At 36.2% G+C, this 20,800-nt stretch overlaps 1 protein-coding gene and 1 non-coding gene across 7 annotated transcripts in view; one reads left to right on the top strand and one right to left on the bottom strand.

Moving 5' to 3' along the window:
• The window catches only part of ADK (adenosine kinase), a 508,350-nt gene extending 490,901 nt beyond the window's left edge, over positions 1–17,449 (top strand). For all 6 annotated transcript variants that reach the window (XM_045878144.3, XM_054508227.2, XM_045878147.3 and 3 more), the window contains one exon: positions 16,628–17,449. In XM_045878144.3, coding sequence (XP_045734100.1) covers positions 16,628–16,752 — 125 coding nt within the window. In that variant the 3' untranslated portion in view covers positions 16,753–17,449. The remainder of the gene's footprint in view (positions 1–16,627) is intronic.
• Positions 14,572–14,678, bottom strand: LOC123847177 (U6 spliceosomal RNA). Its single transcript, XR_006791432.1, has one exon. It is a non-coding gene; the product is annotated as a U6 spliceosomal RNA (small nuclear RNA).
• Positions 17,450–20,800: the final 3,351 nt, after the last annotated feature.

Raw genomic sequence — 20,800 nt, forward strand, 5'->3', positions numbered from 1 at the left:
TGGGGAAGAAAGGCTGAGCTGAAGTCTCCTCAGAAATTTTCTGAGATGGGTCCTCTCACACAGCCTGTTTCCCTAAGTGTAAGAATACAGGAAGTAGTGAAGACCTTTATGTCCTTGAGGAATCTTCTAAGACGAGTGACCAATTTCATTGTGCTTATACTGATGCTGACACTGATTTACTTTGTCGAAAGCTCTATTCCCAAGTGGCTATAATTATTAATGAACTCTAAAGGCATAAGTGGAAAACTGTTAGAACAAAACATCACTTAGCTGAAATTCTTGAATGAGTTATTCTTAACTGTTTATCTGAATAGTTAAATATCCCCATGTTATTGTTACTGGCTTTTTTTGGATTATAAAAGTAATATTGCTTATTGTAGAATATTTAGGAGATGAGCAAATAACATAAAAAATCATCTTTGAAATCTGGAAATGATAATGTTGCCTTTTTAGACACACATAAAATTTTTGCCTTTTTATTATTTTGAATAAAAAGGTTTCTAAAGTGGGGGCACCTGGGTGGCTCAATCAAATAAGCGTCTAGACTCTTGATTTCGGCTCGGGTCATGATCCTCAGGCTCATGAGATTGAGCCTCTCATCAGGCTCCATCCTGAGTGTGGAGCCTGCTTAAGATTCTCTCTCTCTCAGGGCGCCTGGGTGGCTCAGTTGGTTAAGCGACTGCCTTCGGCTCAGGTCATGATCCTGGAGTCCCGGGATCGAGTCCCGCATCAGGCTCCCTGCTCGGCAGGGAGCCTGCTTCTCCCTCTGACCCCCTCTCATGTGCTCTCTGTCTCTCTCATTCTCTCTGTCTCAAATAAATAAATAAAATCTTTAAAAAAAAAAAAAAAGATTCTCTCTCTCTCTCTCTCTGCTCCCTCCACCCCCACCCCTCGCTCATGCACATTCTCTTTCTCTCAAAAAAAAAAAAAAAGAGTTTCTAAAGTGTATTGCATGGATCTTACAAAAGACTAAAAATGGAAGGAAACACGTAGGATAGGTACAATAGCACTCTGTACTATCTTTGCAATTCTTCTGAAAATCTAAAATTATTTCCAAATAAAATGTTTAAAAACAACTGGAACAGGATGGATTACTTAAGGCATAGTAGTGGAACAAAAATATAACTTTTTGGAAAAAACAAAGATTGATCTCTACCAATCATCATACTCAAAGAATTTCCAGATGGAATAAAAAGTTAAATGACCACAAATGAACTAAAAGAAAAGGTAGTCTAATATTTATCTGATCTCATGGTGTGGAAGACCTTTCTCAGCCTAAATTCAGTGGAAAATTTATTAACAAAAGGTTAATCTATCTGTATCACAATAAAAATAAAAGACAAATGACAAAGGAAAAGTATTTGCAACATATATAGTAGACAATCTGGGAATGTCTCTTAAAAATCAATAAAAGAAGAGAAGTATTCCAACAGAAAAATGGGTAAAAGTTGTCTTCAGTTTATAAAAAGAAATACAAATGGCTAGTAGGCATATAAACAAAAATGTTTTCAATATCCCTAATAACAAATAACTAAATTAAGATAAGATTCTGCCTTTAACTTTTCAAATTATCAAACAGAATTTTTTAATAGCAAGAATGCTATTGGGAGTGTACACTAATAAGATCTTTTTGAAAAGAAATTTGGCAATAAGTATGTAAAGCCTGAAAAAATATTAATTACCCTTAAAGAAATTTATCCTAAGGAAATTAAAAATGTGCACAATGATTAATGCCATAAGAATTTTATAAAGATATTCATCACAGTGTTACTTATAATAAAAAAAAATAGAAACAACCTAAATATCCAGTACTAGGATTAAGTAAATTATGCTATATCCACATTTTTTTTTTAAAGATTTTGTTTATTTATGTGACAGAGACACAGCGAGAGAGGGAACACTAGCAGGGGGAGAGGGAGAAGCAGGCCTCCCACTGAACAGAGAGCCCCATGCTTAGCTCAATCCCAGGACCTGGGACCATGACCTGAGCCAAAGGCAGACGCTTAACGACTGAGCCACCCAGGCGCTCCTGCTATATCCACATTTAAAAAGCATGGCCTCTAGGAATATTTAAAAATATGGAAAAATAATATACTTTTTATTGCAGAAATAATAAAATAAGTAGAAAATACAGCAGTACAAAAAGGATATATACATATATAGTAGAAGTAATAGATACAATGAAAAGTAAACATTGGTCCTACCCCAATCCTCTAAGTCCCCTCCTCGAGGCAGCTTTCTTTGCTAGTTTTATTAAATCCATCCAGAAATATCCTGCACATGTATAAGTTTGTGTATGTATTAATATCCCAGTTTTTATCAAATGAGAATACTATATACTGTGCTTACTGTTTTTTACCCTTGGTCTTTCATTTACTCGTATCTAGGACATTGCTTCATAGCAGCACAAAAAGATCTACCTCATTCTGGCTAACTGCTTTATATTATTCCATTCCATGGATTTAGCCACTCCCCTCTTCAAATTGATGGGTTTTTTAAACATAAATCATACAGTGTTTTTAAGAAGAAATATGGTTGATACTACCTTTGCCAAGTGATCAAACTTAACATCATCAAGGATGGAACAAACCAACACCATGTACCCCCAGTGAAATACTCTAAGAAGGACACAGCATCATTTCTGTGATACCCCTTCCAAACTTGTTAAACCTGAATCTAATCATGAAGAAACATTAGACAAACCCAAATTGAGGGATATTAAGCAAAACAACTTAGCTGGACTCTTAAAAAATGCCAGTTTTCAACTACTGAATGGGAGGGGGTACTTTTTTAGATTAAAAGAGACTAAAGGAACATGGTAACTAAATGGAACTGTGATCCTGGATTAGATTTTGAAGCAGGAAAAAAAAATCTATAAAGGATATTACTGTGACAAGCAAGGATACTTTAATATGTTCTGTATATTAGATATAGTATAGTATTAATATTAAGTTGGTCTTTTTTATTACAAACAATGCTGCAGTGAGTGTCCTTATATATATGCCTTTGTACACATAGATGCATAAATGTAGCTTAGAGGTCATTTCCAATTCTTAGAAGAATTGCTGAGCTTGAAGCCTTTGTGTACTTACAGGTTTTTGGTTTTGCTTTTTTAAGTTTATTTATTTAGGTAATCTGTACATCCGGTGTGGGGCTCAAATTTACGACCCCAAGATCAAAAGTCGCATGCTCTTCTGACTGAGCCAGCCAGGCACCCCTGTACACTTACAGTTTGGGTAGATATTGCCTAAGTGCCCTTCAAAAATAGTGCTAACTTAGGGCGCCTGGGTGGCTCAGTTGGTTAAGCGACTGCCTTCGGCTCGGGTCATGATCCTGGAGTCCCAGGATCGAGTCCCGCATCGGGCTCCCTGCTCAGCGGGGAGCCTGCTTCTCCCTCTGACCCTCCTCCCTCTCGTGCTCTCTGTCTCTCATTCTCTCTCTCTCAAATAAATAAATAAAATCTTTAAAAAAAAAAATAGTGCTAACTTACACTCCAGTATATAATTATGTTCACTCTCTTTCATAATACAGTGTATTAACTATTTTTATCTTTACTAATCTCTTAAGTGAAAAATGGTATTACATTGTTTAGGTAATATATATTAAGTGAAAAAGGGCTATATGACAATATCTATAGTATGATACCGAGATACATATGTGTGATTAATACTAATTAGATATTAATATCCAGAAAACAAATTTGATTTGTTTTTTCCCTTCTCTGTAAGGTATCTTTGGAGAAACAGAAGTTTTCATTTCAGCATAGTTGAATATTTTAGTATTTTATTTTAGAGTTAGTTTGTGCTTTTTGTGTCTTATTTAAGAATCCTTCTTACCGGGCACCTGGGTGGCTCAGATGGTTAAGCATCTGCCTTCGGCTCAGGTCATGATCCCAGGGTCCTGGGATCGAGTCCCACATCGGGCTCCCTGCTCCTTGGGAGCCTGCTTCTCCCTCTGCCTCTCTCTCTCTCTCTCTCATGAATAAATAAATAAAATCTTAAAAAAAAAAAATCCTTCTTACCTCTACAACATTAATATATTCTTTATTTTCTTCTAAAAGTCCTACAGTTTTGCCATTCACATTTAATTCCTTGATACATCTGGATTTTTTTAATATGGAATAAGGTAATTCTATTTTTCCAAATCAAAAATTAGTTGTCTAAACATTGTTTTCTAATAAACTATCCTTTCACCATGTATTCATAATGCTAATTCCACTGAAGCTTAAGTTTCCACATTTGCATGGCCCATTTCAGAACTATCTTTTCTTTTCCTTTGTACTATTTATCTATACCTATGACAATACCACACTGCACACTGTATTTATTATTATAGTTTTATAATAAGTGTTGGATCTGGTCTTTCCTACCTTGTTTTTCTTCAGTAGGAATGTTTGGCTATTCTTGATTCTTTGTTTTTCATACAGATTTTAGGATCAACTTGTCAGTTCCCTAAAAACTTGTTGAGACTTTGATTTTGTATTCATGAATCTTCTTATCCAAGAACCTGGCATATCTCTCTATTTATTTAGGTCCTTTATAATGTTGCTTGTTAAGGATTTATAATTTTGTTCATTAGAGACTGGCATAATTTATGTTGCTTTTGTATCGAATAGTTGCTGATATATATATGAATAATTGATTTTTGTATAGTTTTCTTATAACTAGCAATCTTTCCAAAGTCCCTTAAGTCCAACAATTTATAGATTATTTGGGGTTTTCTTTTTTCTTTTCTTTTTAGATTTATTTATTTATTTGAGAATGGGGGAGGGGCAGAGGGAGAGAGAGAATCTCAAGAAGACTTGGCGCTGAGCCCAGAGCACAACGTGGGGCTCAGTCCCACGACCCCGAGATCATGACCTGAGCTGAAATCAATAGTCTGGACGCTTAACCGACTGAGCCACCCAGGCGCCCATATTTGGGGTTTTCTATATACAATCCTCTCAACTGAAAATAACAACAAATTTATTTCATTTTTTACACTTTTTCATTTTTTTTCTTAGTCTTATTGCTCTTGCTAGGATCTCCATGCTATATTAAATAGCACTGATTTTTCTTTATAATGGAACTATATGTGTTTTATTTACTTCTTAATTCTACTGTTTTACTATTTTTTCCTACTTTTTCTACATTTATTGGTTATTACTTTTACAATCAAGAAAAAAAATTTTTCCCTTGCTTTCTTGAACTAAATAGGCTCTAAGTGAAGTTCTTTTTTTTTTTTTAAGATTTTATTTATTTATTCATGAGAGACAGAGAGAGAGAGAGGCAGAGAGAGAAGCAGGCTCCCAAGGAGCAGAGAGCCCGATGCGGGACTCGATCCCAGGACCCTGGGATCATGACCTGAGCCGAAGGCAGACGCTTAACCATCTGAGCCACCCAGGCGCCCTCTAAGTGAAGTTCTAAGGGGCGATCATTGAAAGTGTAATATACATGACCATGGAAGCTGCTATTGCTTCAAGTCTTGTACCAGAGGTATTACTCTGCTTCACATTGTTAGTTTCCTCTGACCTTTAAATTATATGGCTTAAAAACTACTTCAAACACATATACATTTGTCTATATTGTCAGGTAAACAAATGTATAAGAATTATATTTAGCATAAAATGTGATTTTTTAAAGAAAATTACATATATTCTAAAAATGCTTTTCAAGTGTTTTTCTCTCCATATACATATTATGGTCTGTTATGGTCTGTATATTAAAAGGCTTTGGGGACTGTATAAGAAATAAAGAGATAATCACTGATATGTACTTATGCAGTATCGTTGGAGAAGCAATTTGAGATAATACAAGATGCTAACACTTATAAAAGGTGAATTATTAAATTTCATTCTTCCATTGTGTTCAGAAAAGATGCGTGATATGATTTTGATCTTTTTGTATTTATTGAGACTTGTTTTGTGGCCTAACATGTGATCTATTCTGGAGAATGTTCCATGTGCCTTGAAAAGAATGTGTATTCTGTTTTTGGATGGAATGTTCTGTATATATGTTATGTCCATCTGGTCCAGTGTGTCATTCAAAGCCACTGTTTCCTTGTTGATTTTTCTGTCTGGATGATCTATCCATTGATGTAAGTGGGATGTTAAAGTCCCCTACTGTTACTGTATTACTAATAACTTTCTTCCTTTGTGTCTATTAATAGTTGCTTTATATATTTAGGTGCTCCTGTGTGCCTGTGTTGGGTGCATAGCTATTTACAATTGTTAAATCTTCTTGTTGAATTGTTGAATTGTTATATCTTCTTGTTGAATTGTGTCCTTTATGTAGACAGAGAAAGCTCTGTTGTTTTAAAGTCTATTTTGCCCAGGGGCACCTGAGTGGCTCAGTCCATTGAATGTCTGACTCTTGATCTCAATTCAGGTCTTGATCTCAGGGTCATGAGTTCAAGCCTCACCTTGAGCTCCATGCTGGGCACTGACCCTACTTAAAAGACAAATAAATAAATAATGTCTATTTTGTCCAATGTAAGTATTGCTACCCCAGCTTTCTTTTTGCTTCCATTTGCACGGTAAATATTTTTCCATCCTTTCACTTCCAATCTGCATGTGTTTTTAGGTCTGAAGTGAGTCTCTTGTCGGCAACATATACATAGGTCTTATTTTTTCATCCATTCAGTCACCCTGTCTAGATTAGAGCATTTAGTGCATTTACATTTAAAGTAATTATTGATAAGTATGTACTTTTTGCCATTTTGTTACTTGTTTTCTGGTTGTTTTTCTAGTTCCTCTCTGTTCCTTTCTTCTTTTCTTGCTCTCTTTCCTTGTAGTTTGATGGCTTTTTTTAGTGTTATGTTTGGATTCCTTCCTGTTTATTTATTTTTTCTTTATTAGACACAAGACAAAATCTGGAAAGAACACAGATATATGGAAGCTAAATAACATGCTACTAAACAATGAATGGGTCAACCAAGAAATCAAAGAGGAAATAAAAAAATACATGGTACAAATGAAAATGAAAACAAAATGATCCAAAATCTCTGTATGCAGCAAAAGCTGTTTTAAGAGGGAAGATTATAGCAATACAGGCCTACCTTAAGAACCAAGAAAAGAAAAATCTCGAATAAACAACCTAACCTTATACCGAAAGAAGCTAGAAAAGCCAGCAGAAGGAAGGATATAATAAAGATTAGAGCAGAAATAAATGAAACAGAAACTTAAAAAACAGTAGAACAGATCAATGAAATCAGAAGCTTGTTCTTTGAAAAGATCAACAAAATTGATAAACTCTTAGCTAGACTCACAAGAAAAAAGAAAGAGGACTCACATAAAATTGGAAATGAAGGAGAAACAACAAGCAACACCACAGAAGTACAAAGGTTTATAAGAGAATATTATGAAAACTTATATGCCTATTGGACAGTCTAGAAGAAATGGATAAATTCCTGGAAATGTATAACGTTCCAAAACTGAATCAGGAAGAGATCGAAAATTTGAACAGACCTATTACTAGCAATGAAATTGAATCCGTAAGCAAAACAAACAATGACAACAACAACAACAACAAAAAAAAAACCTTAATTCTTCCAAGTTCATAAAATCTGTGTGGCATGGCTTTCCTATTTTGATGACAACCAGAAAAGCTAAGTCATTCTTTTTGTTGTGAATGTTGAATGAAAAATGATAGAGTCTACTGGGCTTTTAGTTCCGCCCACCATGAAAACTATTGGTGAAGGAACTATGGGAAAGAAAAAATTGACTTACAGACTTTGTTCATTTCTTTCTAAAATATCCCTAGCTCATAAGTGTCTCGATTAAGGCTTTCATACCTACTGACAATATTTCTCACTTTTCTTTAAATGACACTGAGGAAATTCTAGGTATTATATCTCTAATATGGTAACTACATAAAATAGACAAATTAAGTCAGGAAATTATATTGCCTTTTGCCCACACCAGCCATCCCACCTCTATGTGCTTTGAGGAAACTAGCCTAGCACCTCCTCTCTGCGCAGTTTAAATGCATGTTTCTGGTCTCATCTCAGATAATGCATTCAGGTATGCTAAAATCGGTCAGTCTCCTTAACATTGGTAAAAGAAAAATCCAAATGAAAGTAACCAGAAGGTAAGAAGCTATACTAATTGCTAGTGGACAGAGGTTTATTCTGATAGCTCTGGATCTGTGATTGTTCCAAGATTCAGAGCCAGCCAACGCTAGCCCTAGGAACCAAATTCATTGTCAATGAGAAGTCTTCACCCACCGTATGCCTCAACAGCTTGAGACCTAAGGTCCATGACCCAAATTTCAGAAGGGTCAGAGAGGCTGTGGGAATAAGCCTATCGGTAGAAGGATTAGAAAGGAGTTCTACAGATACCGGAGAGGAGGAACCAAAGTAGAAAGGCACAACTGGCTCAGCGTATGAGTTCCTGATTGGAAACCTGTTCTGATGTTTCTTGTTCTCCAGTGTTATGCCTCCTGTTTTTGTTCTCTTGACTATGTTGGAAGGCATATATGCAGAACCTTACCCTTCGTTTTCAAGATAATGTACTGATGAGGACCATAAGAACCAGGAAAAAAGCACCAACAAAAAGGGTTCCTGGGCGACTTTTTCATGTTGAGCACACATGCCAAGTCAGTCATGTAAGATTTTTCTTGTCGAATTCCTGATAGGCCCAAAATCTTTACTAAAAGAGAGCAAACTTCTTTTTTGATATATATCTGTAAGCCATATTTATCTGTTATAGTGTGTGCCAGCCATACTCTTTAAAATTCACCACATTCAGTGAATAAGATATGAATAATCACTTTGTTTCCTTGCTGAATAGTATTTGTATATGTTAATAGCATATTGCTATTGTTGATATTTTTCCCTACCTAAAAAAATACTTTATTAGAATAAAATCACCAAAATGCAAATAACTTTTAAAAATAGAGGAAGACCAAAAATCCTTTAGAAGAATAAGTGAAAGATAAGAACAAACCAGAGATTTGTTCTTTAGACATATAAAATGTTCAGCCTCACTCATAATAAGAGAAATGCAAATTAAAATTACATTGAGATATCATTTCTAACCCATTGGCAAAATCAAAGCTTGACAGTACACTCTGTTGGTGAGGTTGTGGGGAAACGAGCACTCTTAAACATTACTAGTGGAAATACAAACTCATTCAACTTCTATGAAAGGGGATTTGGCAGTATCTAACAAAACTACTTATGTATCTACTCTTCAACCCAAAAATTCTACTTCTAGAAATTTATCCTGAAGATACATCACCCCTCAACAACACAAAGATATATATGCAAAAGGTTATCCATTGTGGCATTCTTTGTGACTGCAAAGCATTGGAAACTATATCCAGGTAATCAAAATGAACATCACCGGTGACTAGCAACTGGACATAATGTGCCTCTAAATGTGATACCCTGAGAAAGACACAACATAATTTTTCTAATATTCTGGCCAGAAATGCATAATCTGAATTAAATCATGAGGAAATACCAGACAAACCCAAAATGAGAATCACTCTGCTAGATAGGAGGTAGGGGAAGACTGTATGCTTCAAAAATGTCCCTATCACACGGTCCCCTGGGTGGCTCAGTCGGTTAAGCATCTGCCTTCGGCTCAGGTCATGATCCCAGTGGCCTGGGATCGAGCCCCACGTCCGACTCCCTGCTCGGTGGAGAGCCTGCTTCTCCCTCTCCCTCTGCCTGCCACTCTGCCTGCTTGTGCTGTCTCTCTTTCTGTCGAATAAATAAATAAAATCTTAAAAAACAAAAATTCCTGTCACAAAAGTCAAAGAAAGTCTGAGGAATGTTCGAAAGTAAAGAAGACCAAAAACATAACAAATCCTACCCTAAATTCTATCCTGAAAGGAAAAAATGTGCTATAAAGAACATTATTTGGGGGGCGCCTGGGTGGCTCAGATGGTTAAGCGTCTGCCTTCGGCTCAGGTCATGATCCCAGGGTCCTGGGATCGAGTCCCGCATCGGGCTCCCTCCTCAGCAGGAGCCTGCTTCTCCCTCTGCCTCTGCCTCACTCTCTCTCTCTCTGACTCTCATGAATAAATAAATAAAACATTTTTAAAAAAAAACAACACATTATTTGGGAGTGCCTGTCTGGCTCAGGCAGTAGCGCATGCAACTCTTGATCTCAGGATTATGAGTTCAAATCCCCATGTTGGGTGTAGAGATTACTTAAAAATAAAAACATCTTTAACAAAAAAAAAAAAAAAAGAAAAGAACATTATTGGATCATTGACAAAACTGGGATATGGAGAGTAAAATTAGATAACGGTATTCTAACAGTGTTACTGAAGTTAATAACTGTGGTTATATAAGAGAATAATTCTCAGGAAACACCAATGTATTTAATGGTAAAGAAGCATGATAAATGCAAATACAGCAAAAACCTGTATAAAAAGAAAGTATAGGTGCACAAAAGGAGTAAAATGTTAACAATAAGTGCACCTGGGTAAAGGATATGTGGATGTTTTTCACATTATTTTTATTCTTGCAACTTTTCTGTGAATTTGAAATTATTTCCAAATAAAGCATTTTATTCAAAATACATTTTGGTCAGCTAATAATTAAAAATTCTAACTTAAAAAATTACATTGGGAAACATTGCAGTAAGTCAAATAAGCCAGACACAAAAGGACAAATATTGTGTGATCCTACTCATATGAGGTACCTAGAATAGGCAAATTCATAGAGACAGAGTAGAGTAGCAGTTGCCAGATGCCAGAAGTATGGCGGAATTAGAGAGTTACTGTTTAAAGAATATAGAGTTTCTGTTGAAGTGATGAAAAAGTTCTGGAAATTGATAAAAGTGACAATTACACAACTTTGCAAAATGATCTTAATGCCATGAATTGCATGCTTAAAAATAGTTAAAATGGTAAACTAGGTTATATATATCTTTTACACAATAAAAAATTATCTTAGAATGTTTATTCATGTTATAATAGGATTCCCTATGATTCTTAACATATAAGCTCCCTTTGTTTAAACCATTTTACACAACCTTTAAGATTCACATCAGCTACTGTATGAAGGTTCCACTTACAATCAATTATATAACATCTGTAGTTTGTCTCAGCTGGTTTTTCAAAATAGATTATTGAAAACTGTTATTCACCTGGGGCAAAGGTCTTAGCTTTTTTCTGCATTCGGGCTTTCCAGTTGTCAACGCAAATGTCTCCTCAGAGCACTTCACTTCAGACATCAACTAGCTCTTCTTTTAGAAAGAGGATGCTGGTACTTATGCTTCACAAAAATATTTCATAAACGTAAGCTTTTCTTTTTCTCACAAAGATCATACCAGAGGAATGAGGAAAACAGATGTTGCATGTAAGACTTCCCATAGACGTGTTTCCATTGTAAGCTGATCTGACTCTGAATTTGGTGTCTGCTTCATTCACTGTGTGGGCTGAGCATTTTAGTCTCACAGTTTGGCTGAAAGTTAACGTTGACCTTTGACTGTTACCTGAAAACTCAAATGATAAAATACTCTTACTAAACCTCTTGAGGGAGTGATTTCACATTCTAAGCAAATGTCTTCAAAATATATCACTCCATTAACCAAATTAATTTTATTCTTTGGTTGGGAATACTTATTTTACTAGATACAGAGCATTCCCCAAATCTGACAGGGAAAAAGCTTGTGTGGTCAGAGCGGTAGAGAAGAAAGGACATAAATCTCTTAAAATGCTCTCTACAGGTCATTATACCACAGCTTCTCAATTAATCTTCACCCCCAGCAGGCTGCCAGGGCCTAGGGAACAGCCTGGAAGCCTGGCTACAGAACAGTTTTTCATTATCTGTTCTTCTGAGTATTTGAGTACTGCTAAGCAGCTCATGTTTTCCCTAGAGGGAAAGTAGCCCCAGATTCTTCTGTTCTTGACCTGTCTTATTCGTAACTATAACACTTTCTCCCTTTTTTCTTCTTTTATAGTTTTATTTTAGTATAACTGATACACAATAAACTGCACATATTTAAAGGGTATAATTTTGCAAATGTTAACATGACATACATCCATGAAACCATCACTGTAGACATATCCACTACTCCCATGCTCTTTTGTAATCCTGGCTTCCTTCCTCTTCTCATCCACATTTGGATCATTTCCAGTTTGGGGCTTTTATAAATAAAGCTGCTGTGAACATTCACTACAAATCTTTGGTGTGAATATATGCTTTCATTTACCTAAGTTAAATGCTTAGAAATAGAATGACTAGGTCATATGGTAAATGTATGTTTGACTTTTTAAGACACTGACATATGGTTTTCAAAGTGGTATTAATAATTTTATATCCCCACTATCAATATATGAGAGTTCCAAATGACCCAAACCCTCGTCAACACTTGTTATGGTCAGTCTTTTTAATTTTAGCCATTCTAGTGGGTCGACAGTAGTATTTAATGGTGGTTTTTTTTTTTAAGATTTTATTTATTTATTTGACAGAGAGACACAGCGAGAGAGGCAACACAAGCAGGGGAAGTGGGAGAGGGAGCAGGGAGTGGGAGCAGAGCAGGGAGCCTGATGTGGGGACTCGATCCCAGGACCCTGGGATCATGACCTGAGCCGAAGGCAGTCACTTAACCGACTGAGCCACCCAGGTGCCCTTAATGGTGGTTTTTAATTTGCATTTCTCTAATGAGTAATGGTGTTGAACATCTTTTCCTGAGCTTATTTGGCATTTGTTTATCTTCTTTGCTAAAATGTTAATGTAATTCTTTTGAACCCACTTTTTATTGGGTTGTTTCTTATTACAGAGGTGTAGAAGTATTTAATTTGACAAAGTCCAGTTATTTTTTCCTATGTAAAAGTTTGTACTTTTTATGTCTTACTTAAGAGATTTTTTGGCAAATTCAAAATCACTAAGATTTTCTCTGTTTCCTTCTCAGAATTTTATAGTTTTAGCTCTTACATTTAGATCTGTGATCCATTTCAAGTTAATTTCTGTAGGTGATGTGAGGTAGGTAAGGGTTAAAGTGGTTTGTTTGTTTGTTTTTTTAAATATGCCATCCAGCTGTTCTAAGACCATTTGTTTAAAAAATTTTCTTTTCTCCACTGGATTGCTTTGATACTTTTGTCAAAAATCAATTGATGTTATAGAAGTAGGTTTATTTCTGGACTCTTTGTGCAGTTGCATTGATCTGTTTTTCTTTATGCCAGTAGCATAGTGTCTTGATTATTTTAGTTCTATAATGAGTTTTAACTCAGGTAGTCTTGTTTTTAAAGATCTGTTTGACTAATCTTAGTCTTTTGCGTATCCACATAAATATTGGAATCAGTTTGTCAGTTTCTATAAGAAAAGCCTGCTGGAGGGGCGCCTGGGTGGCTCAGTTGGTTAAGCGACTGCCTTCGGCTCAGGTCATGATCCTGGAGTCCCGGGATCGAGTCCCACATCGGGCTCCTGGCTCGGCAGGAAGCCTGCTTCTCCCTTTCCCACTCCCCCTGCTTGTGTTCCCTCTCTCGCTGTCTCTCTCTCTCTCTCTCTGTCAAATAAATAAATAAAATCTTATAAATAAATAAATAAATAAATAAATAAATAAATAAATAAATAAATAAAAAATAAATAAAAAGAAAGAAAAGCCTGCTGGAGGGATGCCTAGATGGCTTAGTTGGTTAAGCATCTGCCTTCGGCTCAGGTCATGATCTTGGGGTCCTGGGATCAAGTCCCACATTGGGCTTCCTGCTCAGCTGGAAGCCTACTTCTCCCTGTTTGTGTTTCTCTCTCTCTCTCTGACAAATAAATAAAATCTTTTTTTTTTTTTTTAAGATTTTATTTATTTATTTGACAGAGAGAGAGCACAAGTAGGCAGAGTGGTAGACAGAGGGAGAAGGAGAAGCAGGCTCCCTGCTGAGCAGGGAGCCCGATGCGGGGCTCGATCCCAGGACCCTGGGATCATGACCCGAGCCGAAGGCAGACGCTTAACGACTGAGGCACCCAGGCACCCCAATAAATAAAATCTTTTAAAAAAAGAAAAGCCTGCTGGAATTTTCCACAGAAAATTTTCTTAGAGCTGTTAACAATATTGAATCTCCTGACCCGTGAACACTTTCTATCTCTCCATTTTTGTAGGTTTCTTTTACTACTATTTTTGGCATTGTTTTGTCATTTTTCAGTGTGCAGGTCTTATACTTTTATCAGTTGCTACACATATTTCATGGTATGGTGAAAGCTATTTTTAATACCAATTTCTAACTGTTGGTGGTACATACAGTTGCTATATATACACACAGTATGGTGTGTATATAGTTTGGAAATTCAATTGATTTTTGGGTAGTGATCTTGTATCCTGCAACCTTACTAAAGTCACTTCCTAGTTCTAGTAACTTTTTTCTAGATTCCATAGGCTATTTTACAAACACCAGTAATTTCTCAATCTGAGATTATAGACATTGTAAGATTTTTAGCAGGATCCCTCATTCTACTCACTAAATGCCAGTAGCACCCTCTGCCCCAGTTGTGAAAACCAAAAATTGCCAGACATTGCCAAATGTCCTGGTGCTGTGGGGGCAGAGCAAAATTATCCACTATTGAGAACCATAGACTTAGACAATCATACCATCTGCAAATAAAGACAGTTCTACTTCTTTCTCCATCTTGATGCCTTTTTTTAAAAATGTGAAACATTTCACGAATTTGTTTATCATCCTTGTGCAAGGGCCATGCTAATCTTCTCTGTATTATTCCAATTTTAGTATATGTGCTGTCAGAGTTAGCACTTGATACCTTTTATTTATTTCTTTTGTTTGCCTTATTGCACTGGCTAAAGTGTCCAGTACAGTGTTTAAGAACAAACATTTTTGTCTTGTTCTTGATCTTAAGGGGAAAACATTCCATCATCCACTATTAATAATTTTAACTGTAAATTTTTTAAATACCCTTTTTCAAGGTGAGCAAGTTCCCTTCTATCCCTAGGTTGCTTAAAGTTGTTATTAGAAATGTATGTTGGTTTTGCCAAATGCTTTTTCTTCTTGCATTAGGTGATCTTATGGTTTTGTTAGTTATGCTAAATTATATTGACTAATTTTTGAATGTTAAACCAACCTTGCATTCCTAGGTGGGTTTATAATAATAAATTATTATATTTTTAAATATACTATTGGATTTGATTTGCTAAGATTTTCTTTAAAATATTTGCATCTTGGGGCGCCTGCGTGGCTCAGTCATTAAGCGTCTGCCTTCAGCTCAGGTCATGATCCCAGGGTCCTGGGATCCAGCCCCGCATCGGGCTCCTTGCTCCACAGGAAGCCTGCTTCTCCCTCTCCCACTCCCCTTGCTTGTGTTCCCTCTCTCACTGTGTCTCTCTCTGTCAAAAAATAAATAAAATCTTTAAAATAAAATAAAATATTTGCATCTTTTTTTATTTTGGTGTCAGAGTAATGCTGGCCTCAAGGAATAAGTTAAGAAGTATTTTCAGTTTTCAGCTTCCTGAAGAGGTTATTGTATAGGACTAATATTATTTTTACTTCTTAAATATTTGGTAGAATTCACCAGTGACATCACTTGGGCCTGGAATTGTCTTTATGGGAAGCTTTTTAACTGTAAAATCAATATATTTAATAGGTGCAAAGCTAATCAGGTTATCTATTTCTTCCTGAGCTTGAGCTTTAATAGTTTGTGTCTTTCCAAGAATGTGTCCAATTCATCAACTTGTCAAATCTATTGGCACACAGTTGGTAATGTTTCTTTATTATTCTTTTAGTGTATGTAGATTCTATAGTGACATCATCTCTCTTATTCCCAATACTGATAATTTATGTCTTCTCTCTCTTATTTGCTGATCATTCTGCCTACATGTTTAATTTTGTCCTACTTAGACTCCCAAATCCATCTCCTCAACTCAGTGAGACTGTTGAGCTCTGCCTAGGTTGTCGCTCCTTGTGTTGTAGCCTAGTAACTCTCTCTAGGTGGTAAGCTAGAGCAATTTTACAGTTTATCCCCTTTGTTTCCCTTCTTCCATGGATCTTTTACAGTATTTGAAAAACCTTATTTCATTTACTTTGTCTTTATTTGAGTTGTTTCTGGAGAAAGCGTAAGTGTGGTTCCTTTTATTTCATCTTGGTTAGAAACAGAAGTCCTCAACACTACTTTCTACTTTATCACATTTATTTTAATGTCAAGCTGGTCCATGATGTTTGACTATAGAAATCACTTCACTGTTGCTTCTTGGAGTAAAAGGGAGATGTAAGGTCCTTTGTAACTCTTCAGCTCTTAAATCTGTACTTGGAGAGACATCCAGATGATAGAATTTTGTCCAAAAGCAATATGCTAGGAATAACAACATGTAAGGAATCCAGACAGATACAGAGAGATAACTAATACCTTCTCGGCTGTAAAACCCAAGGTAATATTATTTGGCCAGTACTTCTTACTCACAACCTCTTAATCTCAAAACTAAAGGAAAGCATGATGATGCTTTAGGCATACAAAGTCTAGAATGACTTGATGGTGAGTCATCATGTCCCAACTTGAGCTCTTTAAAAGAAATATTGAGGGAAGCTCATGATGTTTGGGGGAAGAACTCTCTAACACTTGAGGTTTAACACTTAACTATCAACACTGAAGAAAGGGATAGGTACATAGACTAATTTTGGCCTGACCCAAAATGACCTTTCTCATGCTGTTATAATAGCAATACTCATGTTCTTCCCTTTTGTCTGTGTTCCAGGTTTTCTGTCTCAACTGGTCTCTGACAAGCCCCTGACTGAATGCATCCGTGCTGGTCACTATGCTGCAAGTGTCATAATTAGGCGGACTGGCTGCACTTTTCCTGAGAAGCCAGACTTCCACTGACAGAAAAGCAGGAAACTCAAGCCCAGGAGAATAGACACTGCCCTGATTGCTTCCTGGGAATTCTCATATTAATAAAGAAGAAAACTATCTGCCATCTTTTCCTACTATAATAATACTCATTCTTAATTTAGGGAATACAGTAATGCTCAGTAGAATCTTTATTCTCTCAACAACCTAAAAAAATAATGTCAATTTCCATAGTTTGATAGTGCCACTTAAATGTTGATTAAACAGGAATATAACATTTCAATGGAAATTTTTATTTCATTTTCAATTACTTTGTAAATTCATGTGTATTTAGCAAATTGATCAGTTTTTACATTTCTGCTTTGAATGCAGATGCAATTTAATATAATAAGTTTTTAAACAGGAATTAATTCTAACACATCAATCTTCAGCTTTTTATACAAGTATATTTAATTTAGGAGTGTGTGTATGTATATATGTATGTGTGTATATGCATACATACATATATGTGTACCACATATATAAATGATAAACGGTCAAATAAGGTACAGAAATATATATCTTGCCAAGTTATGCCAAATAATCTCTTTAGCACATACTCAAACATGTAATAAACTTTGGATAATTAAATAATTTGCCAAATTATGTTATATTATAGTATTCAAATTATAATCTTATATTTACCTATGATACTCTGTGATTTGATACAAATAAAAACATCATATGGGAATTTTTTCTGTCTTTGCTCTGTGCTCAATAAACTAAGGAAGTAAGATCATTATTTAATATTAGGCCCCAAAATGATATCTAATTCATTTATGGTGATAGAAAGAACAATATAATACATTGAAAAATAAATTAGTATTTGAGACCAGTAAGTCACTGTTTTAAGGAAAACGGAATTGCATAATAGAACCTCTGGAGTCAGACTTAATTACCTTTATATAACCTTGTGCAAATTACTCAGCCTCTTTTTTTTTTTTAATTTTATTTATTTGACAGAGCACAAGCAGGAGGAGCAGCAGAGGGGGAGGGAGAAACATACTCCCCGCTGAGGAGGGAGTCCTACACGGGGCTCAATCCCAGGACCCTGAGATCATGACCCAAACTGAAGGCAGACGCTTAACCATTTGAGCCCCCCAGGCGCCCCTACTCAGCCTCTTTTATCTTCAATTTCCTTTCTATAAAATGGGATAATAACTCCATGTACAAGATCATTGAGATGATCTGAGAGAGAGTATCAAGTATAAAATGCTTGCTACACACCTAGTAAGTGTTTAATAAGTACCTGCTATTTTTATCACTATGATTATTATTGTTGAAGAAGAAAAAGGTGGGACACCTGGATGGCTTAGTAGATTCAGCATCCGACTCTTGGTTTTGGCTTAGGATGGTGATATCTAGCCCCAAGTGGAGCCCTGCATCAGGCTCCCTGTGCAGAGTCTGCTTGAGATTCTTCCCCCCGCCCAGTCCCCCTCTGCTCCTCCCCCCACTTACACGTGCACTCTCTCTCTCTCTCAAATAAATAAATAAAATCTTTAAAAAAGAAAAAGGTAACATTTATAAAACCAAATTCAAACCATAGAGAAGTGTTCAAGTTTTTGTTTATGTTTTGGAAAACTTTAAGGTATGCTATATTTGTTTGTCTTTTTCTTTTTTTAATTGAGATATAATTCATACAATTCATTGGGTTTTAGTGTGTTCACGAAACTGTATCTCCATCACCATTTTTATCACCCCAAAAAGAAACACTGTATCTCCCGATTCACCACACTCCCCATCCCCTGGCAACAACTAATCTATTTTCTGTCTCTGTAGATCTGCCTATTCTGAACATTCATAAGAATGAATTCAGGGCGCCTGGGTGGCTCAGTTGGTTAAGCGACTGCCTTCGGCTCAGGTCATGATCCTGGAGTCCCTGGATCGAGTCCCGCATTGGGCTCCCTGCTCGGCAGGGAGTCTACTTCTCCCTCTGGCCCTCCCCCCTCTCATGTGCTCTCTCTCATTCTCTCTCTCTCAAATAAATAAATAAAATCTTTAAAAAAAAAAAGAATGAAGTCATAAAATATGTGTTCTTTTGTGTCTGGCTTCTTTCACTTAGCATCTTATAGCGTATATCAGTACTTTTTTTATTTGCCAAATAATATTTTATTGTATAGATATACCAGATTCTGTTTATCCATTCATCAGTTGATGGACTTTTGGGTTGTTAGCACTTTTTTGGCTATTATGAATAGTGTTGCTATGAACATTCATGTACAAGTTTTTTGTGTGGATATGTTTTCAGTTCTCCGGTGTATATACCTAGGAGTGGAATTGCTGGGTGACATGGTAATCCAATGTTTAACTTTTTTAGAAACTCCAAACTTTTTCTAAAGAGACTACACCATTTTACATTCTCACCACAAGGTTTGAGGGTTCAATTTCTCCACACATCCCCAGGGCTTGCTATTATCTCTCTGACTGTAGCCATTTTGTTGCCTATGAAGGGATATTTCATTATGGTTTTGATTGGCATTTCCCCAATGACTAATGATACTGAGCATCTTTTTTATGTGCTTATTGACCATTTATATTTTTTCTTTGGAGAAAAGTCTATTCATATCCCTTGCCCATTTTTATTATTTTTATCTTTTTAAAGATTTCTTTATTTTAGGGGTTCCTGGTTGGCTCAGTCAGTTAAGCATCTGTCTTCAGCTCAGGTCATGATCTCAGGGTCCTGGGATCGAGCTCTCTGCTCAGCGGCAAGTCTCCTTCTCCCTCTCCGTCTCCCTCTGTGATCACTCTTGCTCTCTCTCAAATAAATAAATGAAAATCTTTAAAAAAAAAAAAAAGATTTATTTATTTTAGAGAGAGAGAGAGCAAGCATACAAGCTGGGGGAAGGGCAGAGGGAGAGAAAGAATCCTAAGCAGACTCTGTGCTAAGCGTGGAGCCCCACACAGGGCTTAATTTCACAACCCCAAGATCATGACCTGAGCTGAAACTAAGAGTCAGACACTCAACCTACTGAGCCACCCAGGTGCCCCTGCTTTGCCCATTCTTAACTAAGTGATTTGTCCTTTCATTATTGAGTTCTAAGAGTTCTTTATATATTCTAGATATGTCTCATCAGGTATATGACTTACAAATTTGTTCTTCCATTCTCTGGGTTGTTTTTACTTTCTTGTTGGTGTCCCTTGAAGCACAAATGTTTTTAATTTGTATAAAGTCCAATTTGTCTGTTTTTTCTTTTGTCATTTGTGCTTTTGGTTTCCTATCTAAGAAATCATTTGCCTAATCCAAGATCACAAGAGTAACACCTGTGTTTTCTTCTAAGAGTTTTACAGTTTTTGCTCTTAATATTGAAATCTTTGATCCATTTTAAGTTTATTCTTGTATATATGTGAGGTAGAGAGTCTAAATTAATTCTCTTGCATGTGGACTTCCCAGTTATCCCAGCACCTTATTGAAAAGACTATTTTCTCCATTATTGAATTGTCTAGGCACCCTTGTCAAAAATCAATTGGCCATAAATGTAGGGTTCAGTTTCTGGACGCTCAGTTCCATTCCACTGGTCTTTATGTCTATCCTTGTACCAGTCCAGACTGTTCTGATTATTGGAGCTTTGAGTAAGTTTTGAAATCAGGAAGTTAAGTCCTACAACTTTATCTCTCAAGAACAATGAGTCTGAGCACTAGAGTATCTTTATCGTATTAAAACTATTACAGAATGTCTTCCTCTTAAGTAAGTAGGAGGGGCACTGGTAAACATTTTCTACTTTTTCTGATGAGAAACTTTCCCATCCCAAGACTTGATCAGGTACCACTCAGTACCTAGACTTCTGACACTCTCAGAAGGAGATTCCAAAGTATGCTATTTGGTAGCACTTACGATGCACAAAGATCACATAACTCTCTAGTAATAAAAAATAGTCATTGGGATATGTGTATTTTGTCCCTGAGTTTATGACGCCTTTTTTAGTTCTCTGTTTTGATAAAAGACAAAAGTAATGGCTGCCCAACAGACTTGGTCTCAGAAACCTCACTCTGACTGGTTGTTACACATTCCCCACTATGGCCTCAGTTTTTGCATCTTAGAGTG

This window comes from Mirounga angustirostris, unplaced genomic scaffold, assembly GCF_029215605.1.
Source record: "Mirounga angustirostris isolate CCGP_5_RB_7025 unplaced genomic scaffold, mMirAng1.0.hap1 SCAF_6, whole genome shotgun sequence".
Classification (NCBI taxonomy): domain Eukaryota; kingdom Metazoa; phylum Chordata; class Mammalia; order Carnivora; family Phocidae; genus Mirounga; species Mirounga angustirostris.